Below are 15,921 nucleotides of genomic sequence, written 5' to 3'. Positions count from 1 at the left end.
AGTTTTGGTACTTCAGCGATGCTGATAACCTAAAATCTCTTACCTAAACACCTGGGGGAATGGGGGTGGGGCGGATGGAAGAAGAACACTTTCAGGGCCCACTCTGGCTGCCTTTACTCAGGTTTTTCTCCCCGTGCTTATATTCCAGTGCCATTTATCAGAACCATACTTTCACACTGATTTTTGGAACAATGAGTGAGAGAAAAATTAAAGTTCCATTCATTCTTCAAGCAAATGTTACCTCCTCCAAAGATATCTTTCCAGATTCCTGGGACTCTTTTGGGTGGAGGTGAAGGGTCTGGCGTGAAAGAGGAGCTTAAGTTGTAACTTATTCATTCATTCCACAGCAGGAATCAACCATGCTGTCACTAACTGTGTCCCCACCAGTCACAAATTTCGTTCTTTGACGACATGGATTCTACCTCAATTTAACTGTCATCAGCAGGACGCAGTTCTTTGCCTCGAAAGGTGGGGACCTACCTGTGAGTGGGGCGGAACGAGGCGGGAAGCTTGCATGAGGGTTGAGGGTGACTGGGGTAAGGTAACGATTGGTTTCCTCCCACCCTCCCCTCCCCCGCACCTCGCATCCCCAGATTGCTCCTGCAATCCCGGCAGCCAAGCCAGAGTAGTAAGTACTTCTCAGGTGCTTCCATAACGTCCTGAACTCCAAGGCAGTGAGCGTATCTACTTAAAGTGTTGGTTTAGTTGCCGGCTTTCCCCTAGTCTGTGGGACCGGGGTGACTCCCCAGAGCTTAGCACAGAGTGGATGCTAGGTAAATTTGTGTTGAACGGATGGATAGATAGATGGATAAATGGATGGATGGATAGATGGGTGGGTGGATGCGCGCGTGTCTCATGTCTCCCTCACCATCCTCCCCGGTTAACGACCCTTAGCCTGGCAAGCTCGGGAGCAGCCGCCTCAGGGTCCCTTCCCCCGGGCCCCGCCCCAGCCGACCCCACCTTTCCGCGCCGCTCCGCCCCGCCGCCCCCTTCCCCGTGGCCCCTCCCCGCGCAGGTCCCGACTCCCGCCGCACCTCCTCCGGCTCTGCAGTGGCGGCGGGGAGGCGAGTCGGAGAGCCAGCGGGGCCAGGGCCGGAGCCGAGCCGGGGTCGGGGCAGCAGCGGGGACCCTCGGAGGCGGGGCCAGTGGGACTGCGATGGGCGTGGAGATCGAGACCATCTCCCCGGGAGACGGTACCGGGCGGCCGAGCTGGGGGAGGAGGAAGGGTCCCGGGGCGGAGCCGGGCGGGCGGGGGTCTGATTCAGAGGTGGCGCGGAGGGTGCTGAATCCGAGGCGGGCATAGGATGAGGGCGGTGAGAGGAGATCCCAGGAAGGATTGTTGGGAATCTAGCAGACGATCCTCCACCATCCCCTTCCGCGCCGGCTCACCTAGGGGAACGAAGGCGGCGGCCAGGAGGCGGGGGTCTGCGGCCCGCCACCGCCCCGGGGGCCTCGGGCCGCCGCTGCCTCGGCTGGAAGCTCTCGGTTATCCGCTACTGCTGGTTTCCCCAGGGCAGGCTTTTAGTTCTGCTTTCCCTGCCCTGCTAGGTGAGCTCTGGAAACAGCTGGAAGGGTTCTCTTCTGTTTGGGGCAACCCTTTCCAATGCGCCCCCCTCCGGGCCTCCGGTCGGGCGGCCCCTGTGGGCTGGGCGGTGAGACGTTGTGGGGACCGAGCCAGTCTGGGAAGGAAGAAGCGCTCCCTCCGCCTCTGCATCTCGCTTTATCCTCCCCGCCCCACTCAGCCTCTCCAGCCATCCTGTACACTCCCATGGCTTTCATTACCGTCTGCAAACCGATGGCCTCCAAACTTAAGCCTCCAGCTCAGATCTCCGACCTGAGTTCAAGGTGGTCCATTTATCCAGCTGCTGCTCGACCTCTATCTGGATGTCCCACGGATACCTAATTCAGCAAGTCCAAAACAACTAACTCTCCTTGTCCTCCCCACTTCCAAGCGCTCCTCTGTATTGCCTTTTCCCTGTCCCCAGGACTGGCACCACTCACTTCCCCAAGCCAGACATCTCTTGTATAATTGGGTATGGATGTGCAAGGAATAGCCAGTTTTAAATTTTTTAAATGAAACTTAATCCAGTCCAGAGTCCCCATGTCTGCAGCAGAATTTGACAGACAAATTTCACGTGAGACATAACTGACAACCCCCACCTTCTCTAGGAAATGAGAGGACCTCAGGGTTCCAGGCCACCCTCCTCGTTAAAAGGCAGTGATTCCTAGATCCTAGCCACTACCCTCATCACCCAGCAGGTACAGACTTCTTTGACCCAGCTGGGAACTATGGTGCTGGGTCCCAGGAGGCATCTCCCTGACACCTTGTCACACCCCAGGGCACTGTCATTGATTTCTGCCAGGGGCCTGCAGGCCTCTTCTCCCTTCCTTGGTTCATAGTAGCTTTTAGAGTTATTTTGAGGGAGAGAGTGTGCACCCCCAGTGTGCACACACACAAGCTGAGGAGAGACAGAGAGACAGAGAATCCCAAGCAGGCTCCACGATGTTTGTGCAGAGCCAGATGCGAGGCTCCGTCTCAGAAACCCTGAGCTGAAATCAAGAGTTGGGCACTTAACCGACTGAGCTACCCAGGCACCCTGAGGGAGATTAGATTTTTAGAGAAAGCTTGAAAGAGCTTTGGCCTTCTACTTTTAACAGTCTAAATTCTTGAGCCAGGAAAGCACAGAAGGGCCACACTACTGTACTGTTACATTGGGAACACCGTCTTGGTCGAGCCCCACACCAAGTCCTTTCAAGTCCTTCTGCTGAAAATATCTGGGTTCCATCCCTGTAGCCCCTGCCCTGGTTCAGGCCAACATCACCTCACTTGGATTTCCGCATATCCTCTAAACTGGGCTCACCACCTTCAGTCTCACCTCTCTGCTTTCCATCTGGCCTCCCTAACTCACCACCTATTTTTCACACCGTAGCCTGTGGACTCTTTAAAATGCATATGTGACTGTTCTGTCCCATTCTGCTCCTCACCCTCCCCACCCCCCGCTTCGTGTTTTAATGAATCTTCCATCTCCTTCTGCAGACAGATGGTAGTCCGGCCGAGTCTTACCTTCCACACCAGAGCCTCATCTCTTCCTGCCAGTAGCAACCCCCACTACCACCATTTCCCCTAGCTTTAGCAGGCTGCCTGCAAATTTGTTAAACACGCCAGTCATTCTGCAAATATTTATTGAACGTGTACTATGTAGTTGGGGTTAGAGCGGTGAGCCAGACAGGGATCCCACTATGGCTCGATTCTAGGCCTTTGAACATGTTGTTCACTCTTCCCAGATTATCTCCCTTTACTTCCTCTGGCAAACTGCTTATCTTTTAAGACTCAGTTGAACCATGATCTCCTCTCAGATGCTTTCCCTGACTCCCATAGAGTCCTCTACATGTTGGCTCACTTGTTAGCTTCCCAAATGCTTTGTTACCCAGGCTTGTGGCCTGGTAAATTCCACCCAGATTTATAACTCCAGTACAGATAACTCCATCTGCCTATTGCAACATAAGCTCAGATAGATGTCTAATAGGCATCTCAAAATTGCCAACTGCTCGGGGCGCCTGGGTGGCTCAGTCGGCTTCGGTTCAGGTCATGATCTTGCGGTTTGTGAGTTCAAGCCCCACGTTGGCTCTGTGCTGACAGCTCAGAGCCTGGAGCCTGCTTCTGCTTCCGTGTCTCCCTCTCTCTCTGCCTCTCCCCTGTTCACGCTCCGTCTCTTAATAATAAATAAACGTTAAAAAAATATTTTTTTTTAAATTGCCAACTGTTCAAATCTGCTCCTCCCCAGTCTTCCCCACCTGGAATTAGTTCCACTGTCCATCCAGTTCCCCAAACTGAAAACCCAAGTGTTGTACTCGATGTCTCCCTCTCCCTCATCCCAGACCCATCTCCACTCCATTAGTGTACCCTGTCAGTCCCGCTTCCCAAATATATCTATTTTGCTCTCTTCTCTGCTGCCACCACGTTAATTCAAGCCATAATTGATTTCCTGTCTGGATTATTGAAACAGGCACCTAATCGTCCATCCTACACACAGCAGTCAGAGTGATCTTATAAAATCTTAATTCAGATTATGTCATTCTCTTGCTTAAAACCCTCCAGTGGCTTCCTGTTGCACTTAGAATTAAATCCGGCTCTGCAATGCTGGGCATGATCTGGCTTTTTCCCACTTGCTTCCTTCTCCCTCTCTTCTTTCCAGTCACCAGGCCTCCTTTCTATTCTGCAAATGCTCCAGTCCTTTCCTGCCCCAATGTTTGTGCCCTTGGAGCTCCCTCTTCCTGCAGTGCTTTCCCCAGCATTTTGCTCATCCTTCAAGATTCAGTCCAAATGTCACCTTTTCTGAGAGGCCATCCTGAATCACCCTTTCTAAAATGGTCTGTCCATTGTATCTCTCTTTAACTCATCATTGTGTTTATTTCATTTAAAGAATTATCATAATCTAGAGTTGTCTTGTTTATTTGTGTATTGTTTTGTTTCCTCCCATTAGAATGTAAACTCCAAAGGAGTTGGGATCTTGTCTCTATGGTTTACTGCTGTGTGCCTGAAGTCAGGCCCAGGCTTTGCATATAGTAGATACTCTGTAAATATTTGTGAATGATTATGCTTATTAATCCTTGGTTGCAGTCATCATCCTCCATTGTAATCTATTATTTATGGATCTGTTTCCCTAACTTCACCATGAGTTCATAGGTTACTCTGTGTTTCTGGAATCTAGTCCATAGTAGGCTGTCAGTAAATGTTTGTGGAATGGGGGCACCTGGGTGGCTCAGTCAGTTAAGTGTCCAACTCTTGGTTTTGGCTCAGGTCATGATCTCACAGTTCATGAGCTTGAGCCCCGTGTCGGGCTCTGTGCTGACGGCATGTAGCCTGCTTGGGATCCCCGCACTCTCTGCTCCTACCCCACTTATTCTCTCTGTCTCTCTCTCAAAATAAATAAATAAACTTAAAAAAAATGTTTGTGGAATGGATGAAGGAAAGTTAAAGGAATGATCAAAGAAAAGAAAATAATGGGGTGCCTGGGTGGCTCAGTTGGTTAAGCATCTGACTTCGGCTCAGGTTATGATCTTATGGCTCCTGCATTCAAGCCCCTAGTCGGACTCTGTGCTGACAGCTCAGAGCCTGGAGCCTGCTTTGGATTCTGTGTCTCCGTCTCTCTCTCTCTGCCCCACCCCTGCTCACGCTCTGTCTCTCTCTCTCAAAAATAAGTAAACATTTTTTTAAAATTTTAAGAAAGGAAAATAGAAAGGAGAGAGCATAGTTGAGGAACCCAAGGGAATAAAGTTCAAATCAAATAAAAAGCCTCATACAAGGCACAGAGCCAGAACTAGAGCCATGGGCATCTCCATGGTATGGAGGGGAATGTGGGTCAGAGCTCTGGGTCATAGTCACATCTGAATGTCCCAAATGACTTTTTCCAATGCCCTATTCATTCATCTGCCCTCATGTCTCCTTGCAGGAAGGACATTCCCCAAGAAGGGACAGACGTGTGTGGTGCACTACACAGGTAGGCTTTGCTCCCTCAGCCTTCATCCAGACCTGCCCCTCCCAAGGGAGGTCTCTCCTCTGCTACTCCTCTCTAGAGGTATCTGCTCCCTAGATCAGGCCCAAAGCCCAAGGTAGCCAAGTCTCCCTGTGACCAGTTGTCCCCTACTTCTCGAGCCAGCCTTGTGGGCATGGGAAAGGGGGCTTGCAAGGTTACCCCTTCCCCATTTGTACCAGCAGGAGCCATCTGTGGAGCCAGCCTCTGATTGGGCCAGGCACCTCCATTCCCTTCCCTCCATTGTGGGAAGGGTGGGGCCTGGCCTTCCTTGTTCTGTCTGATATTTAGAAATCCCTTCTTGAAGCTCTGAGAGCCCTGATCTTCCCTGCAGGCTCCCTTTTCCTCCTACAATATTATTAGAGAAGGGGAGGGTGACTTCCTCAGCATTTCCTTTCTTTTTTCAGAAATAAACTGTTCAATTCAGCATGCTGTTATTGAGCACCTACTGTGTGCAAGATGCTGTGTGGGCACTGGGGACACAAAGGTGAAAAGGCAGGATTCCTTCCTTCTTTGGGGCTGTGGGGAGTGGCAGAGACAAGTCATCCAGAGGCTCTGCTGCAGTGTGACAGCTGGGGCAACAGCAGTGCCTGTCTCAGGGCACTGTGGGACTTGCAGGAGAGCCCCACATCTCTGCGGACCCCTCTTAGATGCTCTGTATTGGAAGGTCAGGTGGGCTGAGGAACATTCTAGATGGAGCTCCTGAGGACTGCTGGCAGGAAGATCACAAGCAGGTATTTGTTCCAAGAGAAGTGAATGCTCTGCCTTGTGACCTGCTTCCCAATGTGGCAAAGTTGGTGACAGCCACTTAGCAGACGGCAAGGCCAGTTTAATTCCTAGGACGTATTCAGATGGGGCCATTTTTAGCAGTTCTCTGGGCCAGTGTGAAGTGCCAGGTTAATTCTAGGCAGACGGTGTGGGTATTTCTCAACAGCTGTGTTGCCGGTGGCTGGCGTCAGTGAGCTAGAGCTGTGTGTTATCTCCCTGTGACTGGCCTAATTACCATGAGTCCCCTGGGGCCTCTGACCTGTGTAATTGATTTATCTGTTTTACATGTTGTAGACAGACCGGTGCTTATCAAGTTACTAAAACCACAACATCCTTTTGCAAAGACTTTTCAGAGTAGATACAGGGAGCAGGCCATGTGCATTAAACACTAGCATCAGCCAAGGGTGTGGGGAGGGACCGTCTCATCAAACCCAGCAGGAGATTATAGGGGACTTTTTGGTAAACTTTTTAATTAAAAATAAATACACTAGAGAACATAAATCTAAGATGTACAGCTCAATGGAATTTTTCGAAGTGATCACACTTACATAACCACCACCCAGATCAACATGTACATTTCCAGCACCCCCTGGCATCTCCCTCCTGCCTCCTCCCAGTCATTATACCTCCCTGAAGGTAACCAGCATTCATACTTTTGTCCCCATTGATTGGCTAGGCCTGTTATTGAATACCATATAAATGGAATCACAGAGTATGTACTCTCTTGTGTTTGGCTTATTTCACTCAATACTATGTCTGTGAGATTTGTCCAGAGTCATTGGTTCTTTTTTATTCCCATACAGTTCATCGTATGAATATACCACAATTTATCTTTTCTAGAATTGATGAACACTTGGGTTTCTGATAGTTTTTGGCTGTTATGAATACTGTTGCTTTGAACAGTCTTGTAGGTGTCTTTTGGTGCACGTATGTACACATTTTGTTTAGGTATATACCCTGAAGTGGAGTTATTTGGGCATAGGGTTATACCTATCCTCTGCTTTAACAGATACTGCCAAACAGCTTCTCAAAGTAGTTGTGCCAATTTCCACTGCCACCAGCCATGTAGGAAGGCTCCAGTTCCCCTGCATCCTCATCGACACATGGCATTATCACGTTTTTGTTTTGTTTTTGGCCCCCTTGGGTGGGTGCCCAGCGTATCTCATTGTGGTTTTGATTTGCATTGCCCTGATGACTAATGAAGTTGAGTACCTTTTCATGTGCTTACTGGCCATTCGAATATCCTCTTTAGTCTGCTCGAGTTTTGTCCAGTTATAAAAATTAGGTTGGATGCCTTTTACTTATTGATTTAAAGGAGTTTTTTACATATTCTGGATATGGGTCTTTTGTTGGTTATACTGATTCCAGTCACCTCCCAGACAAGCCAAGGCTTGTCTTTTCACTCTCTCAATGGCATTTTTTGAATAGAAGTTCTTAATTTTAATGAAGTCCTACGTATCAATCTTTTCCTTTATAGTTAGTACTTCTGTGTTCAGCTCAGAAGTCTTTGTCTATTCCTAGGTCATGAAGATATTCTTCTGTTTATTATCTTGTAGAAGCCTTATTATTTTATTTTTCATACTTACATCTGTGATTTATCTGGAATTTTTTTGTGTGTGCATAAAGTAGGGCTCAAGGTTAATTTTCTCCATATGATATATAGCTGATCCAGCAACAGCAATTTAAAAAAAATATCCTTTATCTGTTGCATTGCTGTGACACCTTTGTCAAATCAAGTAACCATATAGATGTTGGTCTGTTTCTAGGCTGAATTGTTTTGGCTGAACTTGTAGCTGTAGATAACTGTATCTGGTCTGAAGTATATGAAATCTGAAGAAATTGGGGAATGAGGAAGTCAATTACCAAATGGAGTTTGTGTGTGTGTGTGTGTGTGTGTGTGTGTGTGTATCCATGTGTGTATATGTCCAAGTATATGTCTGTGTAATTATATGTAGATTTGTGGATCTAAATATTTTCTTAGCATCTGTTTGAGCATCAGGGTTTTTCTTCTGAATGTGTGTGCTTAGGTGCCCATGAGCACATGCGAACATCTCTGTGTATTGGAGTATCTTAGCAACCTGTGTGTATGCATGAGTTTTTGTAAGACCTCCTTAGTAAAGGGTTTTCTCCTTCGCCTGATTTAATACCCAGGGCAAGAGTCCAATTTATTCTACCTAGAAAGTAGGAAAATAATACTCTCCCTTGTATATATTTAAATTGTAGGAATTAGAAGAAGTGGAATCGTGGATGCGCAGACATTAAGCTTGTTCAGACCGCCCGTGTTAAACATGGCATATCTGAAGCCATGAGAAAGGGAGTGATTTGTCTAACTTCACACAATGAGTTAGTGCCAAAATGAAGTCAGTATCCAGTCTCTGAACTCACAGGCAAGATCTTTCTCTGGTCTCAAATTGGCTTTTGTCATGGTCCGTGGGCTGCAGGAAGAAATCGTGGAAGAGCATTGTTTACAGGCCTGACCTTTGAACTAGTCACCGATAAGAACTAAAAATACCAAAACAGCTCTTGAGGGACACCTGACTGGCTCAGTTGGTGGAGCATGTGGCTCTTGATCGCAAGATTGTGAGCTCAAACCTCACATTGGGTCCAGAGATTGCTTAAATAAATAAACTTTATAAAGAGAGAAAGATACAGTTCTCGAGCCTTAGACAGCTGGAATGAGACAATATTTGTACATCAGGGATGACACCTGGCTAAGGGAGGCTGCAGACTGTTAGAGACAGCACTGGGGTGTTCCAGGTTCAAACAGGCCCTTTTTATGGGGGCCCGTGGGGGCCACCATTGACTGGCTGGGTGACCTTACTCTGTTCATTGCAGGGGTGGGGGGGCGGGGATGATGTAGCCTTTGTTTTTTTGTTTTGTTTTGTTTTTTATGAGCAGGGGAGAGGGGCAAAGGGAGAGAGAGAATCTTTTATTTTTTTAAGTTTATTTATTATTTCTGAGAGGGAAAGAGAATGCACACAAGTGAGGGAGGGACAGAAGGAGAGAGGGAGACACAGAATCCAAAGCAGGCTCCAGGCTCTGAGCTGTCAGCACAGAGCCCAACACAGGGCAAGATCATGACCTGAGCCAAAGTCCAAAGCTTACCAACTGACTGAGCCACCCACGCGCCCAATGATGTGGCCTTTGGGTTTTGCATGTTGGGGGAAAACAGGTGAGGACTCAACCTGAGGCAGAAACATCCTTAGGCTGAGGAAGTAGCACAGAAAAAGTTGTAAAGTGCAGAGGTATTTGAGAAAGTATATTTGAGAGGTATTTGGGAAAGGTATTTGAGAAAGGTGTGACCTGAATAAGACATGGGGGGAAGGAAAGGAAGAGGAGAGCAGAGAGAGGGTTATCAGACAGGCAGTAGCTAGATCTTGAAGTGCCTGTGCCCAGTGTAGGCATTTGGATTCTGCCACAGGGAGCTATTGACAAGAGGATATTGCTATCCCTTTAAGCAAGAGAGTAATATGATCAGATACATGTTTATGAAAGACCGTCATTCTGGGTACCGAGCGGAGACTGGAAAGGAGGAGTGAGAGTGGAGAGAAAGACCAGTTAGAGGGTGTTCCTGAGCACAAGTGAGACATGATGGTGACTTGGTGTGGTCCCAGGGTGGTGGCAGTAGAAATGGAGCGTGTAGAACGTAGGTAGATTGCAAAGACATGTAGGACTAAGTGATAGGCCATATTGAGGGAGAGGGTAAGGCAGAGTGAGGTATCTGGGTTTCTTGCTTGGGCAACAGGACGGGCAGGGAGATCTGAAGAGGTGCAGGTTTGTACAGAATAAGAATTCCATTTTAGACATGTGGACCCAGAATGGGGTGTTAACTCATGGCCACAGCTCTTCTCCACCCTATTCTTGCTTTCACAGGAATGCTCCAAAATGGGAAGAAATTTGATTCATCCAGAGACAGAAACAAACCTTTCAAGTTCAGAATTGGCAAACAGGAAGTCATCAAGGGTTTTGAAGAGGGTGCAGCCCAGGTAGGATGAGGATCCTCATTAGGGGGGATTTGAGGAGTTGGAGTCTGGGCTCGGTACACCGCCCCTGCCCTATCACAGACCGCCACTGCTTTGACTCTACTGCTACGGCATGGTGACGCCATCTAGGTTCAGCCCCTGGCTTTGTGCCCCCACTCCTTTCCTTTCATTGCCAGCATGACTTTAAGTCGCTGGGGCTCTCATTCCAAGCACATCCCTGTGGGCTTGCTCAGAACTAGCTACGAGCTACCAGCTGTCTGGGACTGAGGCAGCTAGAGAGTTGGGGGGCGGGGAGGGGGGTGGTGGGCCAAGGTATTTTTTTTTTAACTTAAAAAAGTAATTTCCAACCTTGCAAAAATATCACAGAAATAGTTCCCGTATATTCTTTACCCAAATGTTAACAGTTTACATAACCATGGTAAAACGATCCCATTACATTAATTTGTGATCAATTACACATTAACATTGATGCAGTACTGTTAACCAATACATTCAAATGTTTGAGTTGGTTATTAAAATTTTTAGATCTGTTTATTCAAATTTCACCATTTGTCCGACCAATGCCAGACGTTCTTGATGACTGCTGTGTGGAGCCCTGGTTCACACTCTTCTCCCTTGGTCTGTGAAGTCATATGGTGCTTTTAGTGTAGGTCTCTTAGCCCTCGCCTCCTTGCGGTGGCCTCTGATTGCTTAACGTCTTTAATGGACTGCTTCTCTTACCTCCTCGATTGTGTACTTGTACATGTGCTGTTTATACACCCTCTTTAGGTTCTTTTGGAAGGGGGTGAGGAACAATTAGGAATACCTTGAAGTGTTTAGGCCATGCGCTAAATGAATAACCAGCAGTGGTTGTCAGATGAATGAATTTGGGACTACTTTGTGGAAGTTAGTGCCCCACAGTGAAGTCTCTGCTAGTCTGAGACAGAATCCAAATTCTGCATCACTTCAGTGTGCCACACAGAAAATTCATCTCAGATCTTCAGAGTTATCAGGATAGTTTGGGAAAATGCCATAGTTATCTTACTTTTTTCTTTTAAATCAAGCTGGGTCCTCTTTCTCCTCTCCCCATCTGCCCCCATCCCTGCTAGATGAGCTTGGGGCAGAGGGCGAAGCTGACCTGCACCCCCGATGTGGCGTATGGAGCCACGGGCCACCCTGGTGTCATCCCTCCCAATGCCACCCTCATCTTTGACGTGGAGCTGCTCAACTTAGAGTGAAGGCGGGAAGGAGCTCGAAGTGGCTGGAGATGGCTGCTGCCCACCCTCCTAGCCTGCTCTGCCACTGGGACGGCTCCTCCTGCTTGAGGCTCTTGATCAGCGCGCTAACCTCACTGCCCCGCGGCATTATCCATTCTCTGCCCAAGTTGCTCTGTATGTGTTCGTCATTGTTCACGCGCATCTTTGCTTAAGGAAACTTCGGTTGCAAATCAAAACATTTCAGGTTGTGCATTTTGCGTGATGCATGCAGTAGCCATTTCTGATCGCAGAACACAGATTTCTTGTTCGCACAATCTACACTGCCTTACTTAAGCCAGACACACAAGGTGCTCAGACATGAAATGTACATGGTATACACAGAGGGACTTGAGCCAGTTACCTTTGCTGTTACTTTCTCACTTAGAAGTTCTGTTGGCTGCTGACTTACACAATGTCCTCTTTGGAAATGATATGTAAAATAAAGGCTCTGTGCTTGACAAATTCCTGTCCATCCTTATTGTAGGAAGGAAGTGCTTTAAGGAATGCATAAGCCAGTTGCCCTTGGGAAAGAGTGGAAAGGAGACTTCCAAGTAGCCAGGAATGATAATAAACATAATAGCTATGATGTGAGTATTTGTACATGCCGGGCCTTGTTCTATATATATATATATATATTTTTTTTTTTTTTTTAATTAAAAAAAATGTTTATTTATTTTTGAGAGAGACAGAGACAGAATGCGAGTGGGTTAGGGGCAGAGAGAGAGGGAGACACAGAATCCAAAGCAGGCTCCAGGCTCTGAGCTGTCAGCACAGAGCCGGACGCGGGGCTCGAATTCCCGAGCTGTGAGATCATGACCTGAGCCGAAGTCGGACGCTCAACCGACTGAGCCACCCAGGTGCCCCGATATTTTTTTAAATACAGTTGCCACCAACCCTCTAAAAAGCCCTACAGGGTAAGTATTAACTTGCCACTTACCTCACAGGCTCAGAATTCTTCTCTGAATAACTAAAGGAATATATCGTGTTCAAACTGCTACCAGTCCAGCATAGGATTTGAGCACTTTATTTGACCTTGCAACGTCTGTCTGTTTGGACTTAGAGGAGTTCCCGACCCAGATGGAAAAGAACACTCACTGTGCACCTGAACAAATGAAGGGTGTTTTAGGTTTTGGAGCCATACACTAACTCACACTGGAAAGTTACTTTTGAAAGGAATGTGTGATTCTGAGCTTGTTTTTGTATTTACTGCTTAGTTTCATCTAGATTTGCCCTCCCATTGGGGAATTACTTTGGAGTAGAATGTAGGATTCTGAACTTGTTTTCACATATACTGCTTATTTTCATCTGTATTTACTGTAACTTATGGAAATTCCCACTTATTGCTGGTGGGTTGTGTGTTTGTCAAAGGAGCCTGGGGCAATGTGGTTAGATTTTTCTTTTGACACGGGTGAGGAAAGCTCTTAGCCATAGTCAGGGTTATTCTGTCAGGACTCGGAATTAAGATTGAGGAGAGGCTGAGAAGTTAGCAGTACTTATGGAGAAAATGAAGTGAGAAAGGGACTGCTTTACTTTTTTAAGTTTATTTATTTATTTGTGAGAGAGAGAGAGTGTGTGAGAGTGGGGCAGGCACAGCGAGAGAGGGAGGCAGAAGATCTGAAGCAGGCTCTGTGCCAACAGCAGAGAGCCCGACATGGGGCTTGAACTCACAAACTGTGAGATCATGACCTGAGCCAAAGGCAGACACTTAACTAACTGAACCACTCAGGTTCCCTGGGGCTGCTTTGTTTTTAATCACCCAGTCTCTGGACTCACTTCTGTTACAGGAGCAGACCAGCCAGAGGGTGCTGTACTCCTTCCTTTAGAGTATCGTTGTTCCTCACTTTCCTTGACGACACAAATGTCTGATAATTTCTCAGAACTTATTAGCCTTTGAGACATACTCATGTTTTCTGCTATGACACCAGTAGAATAAAATTAAAAATGGCATCAAGGACCATTTCAGGTGTCCACTATGGAGTCGTATAAGGTCTCAGAGTATTCAGAGCCTAGGTGGTAATGAGAGACACCAACTAAGGGAACAAAAACAAACCAATGCAAGTAACTACTGGCTAGCACCTGAAAAGGATACGTTAGGCTTTGCAGGCCTTGCTTTCCTGGCGCTCTTAAAAGATGATGCAGAAAATGATGAGACACTATGCTAATGAGTTTGGACATTGTCCTGTGAAAGCCACTGAAAGTTGTTCAGCAGGAGTGATGAGATCCATGTCATACCAGTTATTTTCAAATTCTTTGTCAACACTTTATCTATTCGTACAAAATCTTTCTCAGAAACTCAAAATTTAACCTGGGTAAACACAAAGCAGCTCTAGCTGCTCTTACGCATTCATAAGAAAATGCATATGAGCATGCACGTACACGTGCAGGAACACAATCATCCCTTGTGCTTTTTTTAAATTTATTTTGAGACAGAGAAAGTGCATGTGCAGGTGACAGGCAGAGAGAGCGAGTGAAAGAATCCCAAGCAGGCTCCACGCTGTCAGCGCAGAGCTTGACACTGGGCTCGATCTCACGAACCGCGAAATCCCGATCTGAGTTGGGACCAAGAGTCGGACGCTTACCTGACTGAGCCATCCAGGCGCCCCACCCCTTGCACTCTTAAAAGCAGTTTGAAAAGCTGAGCCTTCAATGCCTGGTGCAGTGGACTGATTTTAAGTATATCCTCAGCATCAAAGCACACACAGACCTGGCAGAGTAGGTGCTCAATATTTATCTACAGAATTCAAGTTCTTATAACTTAACTGGGACAGGCCACAAAATTGCCAAATAACTGGAATTTTTAAAACTCTTAGCCGTAGGTCATGAAATTCAGCTAACAGACTAATCCAAATGATGGACTGGCCATCATTGTCAATAGAAGCAATTTTCCCTGGTTATGAACTTAAAACAACTGCCCTCAAGGCAAGCCAGTCTGCCATGTAGACACAAGCACACTGTAAGTCTGTTTTCCCCTTACCAAAAAGCCTTTAATGTTATTTATTTTTATGAGAGAGAGAGAGAGCACGCAAGATGGGGAGGGGCAGAGACAGAGGGAGACAGCTGATCTGAAGTGGGTTTCAGAGCCCAACATGGGGCTCAAATTCATGAACTGTAAGATCATGGCCTGAGCTGGTCAGATGCTTCACCAACTGAGCCACCCTGGCGCCCACCAAAAAGCCTTTTAGAAAATTATTTTACATTAGTAAATACCTAAAGGGGCACCATGCATTACACAAATGATAAGGAATTCATAAAAGCATTCATAAGAAAATTAAAGCTATGGCTCCTTTGTGATCTCCTGCCCTTCTTAGAAATAATTCTTTCTCCTCTTTTATAGTGCTTTCAAAAAGCACTGACATTATTAGTCAGTAATTAAAAACAAGGGTAATTTCTTCATTTTCAATAGTGGGCTTTGGCAAGACAGTACCCAAAGTATAAAACAGCATATTTTCTTAAAGCTAAATGCATTTAAAAGTAGATACTTTTGTACATTTAAATGATTCAGCGCTTATACCCTTCAAACTGATTTGGGGTTATAGTTATATCCAAAACAGTCGGTCCACATTTTTCCATTTGGCCATGCCTAAACTATAAAGAGAAAATTATAGTTATCTTCCAAGCTGCCAAGCTGTGGTGAATGTAAAACCATACGATTTCCATGCTGTGGGAGCATATAAGAACAAGCATTAAATACTCCATTTATGGCAAAGATATACTATGAGGGAAGGTCCAAGATATTCACAGACACTTGTTAACCAAAGGGAAAGACTACACAGTACAGTCTTAGACATGTAACAACCAACACCACTACCCAAGAAGCTCGCCCTCAGATCTCTAACAATGTGCTGTCACCTGAATGGCCATTTATAGAACTGACTTCTGTTTCAAGGACAGGGTACCCATATTGACAAAGGTGTTAACTGTAAAGCAAGTTATTATTCAAATGTATTGGCATGGTTAATACTGGTTGATATTACAGCAACTTTTTATGTAAGCATTTTATTCATTCAACCAACACAATGAGCTTTGGTTTCCTTATCTGCAAAATGGAGATACCTATCTTCACTGAGTTGTTAACATTCAATAAATGACAGCACTGTAGAAACTTCCCACGATGGTTATGCACTGGGCTGGACACCAGAGGCATTAAGAATAAAGAAAAGTCTCTGCTCTAAAGAAGCTTGGTCTTGGGGCACCTGGGTGGCTCAGTCGGTTAAGCATCTGAGTTCTGCTCAGGTCATGATCTCATAGTTCGTGGGTTCAAGCCCCACGTCAGGCTCTGGGCTGACAGCTCAGAGCCTGGAGCCTGCTTCAGATTCTGTGTCTCCCTCCCTCCCTCTCTCTGACCCTCTCCCACTTGTGCTCTCCCTCTGTCTCAAAAATAAATAAACATTAAGAAAAAAA

The 15,921-nt window shown here is 46.5% G+C and overlaps 1 protein-coding gene across 2 annotated transcripts; it reads left to right on the top strand.

Annotated features, from left to right (window-relative positions):
- The first annotated feature begins 995 nt into the window (after positions 1-995).
- FKBP1B (FKBP prolyl isomerase 1B) lies at positions 996-11,982 on the top strand. Of its 2 annotated transcripts, none has more exons than XM_045447587.1 (4): positions 996-1,193; positions 5,454-5,501; positions 10,176-10,288; positions 11,329-11,982. In XM_045447587.1, the coding sequence occupies exons 1-4, from the start codon at positions 1,157-1,159 to the stop codon at positions 11,371-11,373; spliced, it is 243 nt and encodes an 80-aa protein (XP_045303543.1). In that variant the 5' UTR covers positions 996-1,156; the 3' UTR covers positions 11,374-11,982. The 2 variants fall into 2 exon arrangements, with proteins under 2 accessions (XP_045303543.1, XP_045303542.1); XM_045447586.1 differs by having other exon boundaries at positions 1,000-1,193; positions 11,374-11,982.
- The last annotated feature ends 3,939 nt before the right edge of the window (positions 11,983-15,921 follow it).

This window comes from Leopardus geoffroyi, chromosome A3 (genome assembly GCF_018350155.1).
Source record: "Leopardus geoffroyi isolate Oge1 chromosome A3, O.geoffroyi_Oge1_pat1.0, whole genome shotgun sequence".
Taxonomy (NCBI): domain Eukaryota; kingdom Metazoa; phylum Chordata; class Mammalia; order Carnivora; family Felidae; genus Leopardus; species Leopardus geoffroyi.
The sequence above is the reverse complement of the archived record's forward strand: the minus strand, read 5'-3'. Positions and strand labels throughout refer to the sequence as shown.

What these genes read in the sequence shown, in the direction of transcription:
- FKBP1B (XM_045447586.1), top strand. Translation starts at nt 1,157, where the DNA reads ATGGGCGTGGAGATCGAGACCATCTCCCCGGGAGACG. An exon ending in GACCATCTCCCCGGGAGACG is followed by an intron (nt 1,194 to 5,453) that starts GTACCGGGCGGC and finishes GTCTCCTTGCAG; the next exon opens with GAAGGACATTCCCCAAGAAG. An exon ending in GTGTGTGGTGCACTACACAG is followed by an intron (nt 5,502 to 10,175) that starts GTAGGCTTTGCT and finishes TTGCTTTCACAG; the next exon opens with GAATGCTCCAAAATGGGAAG.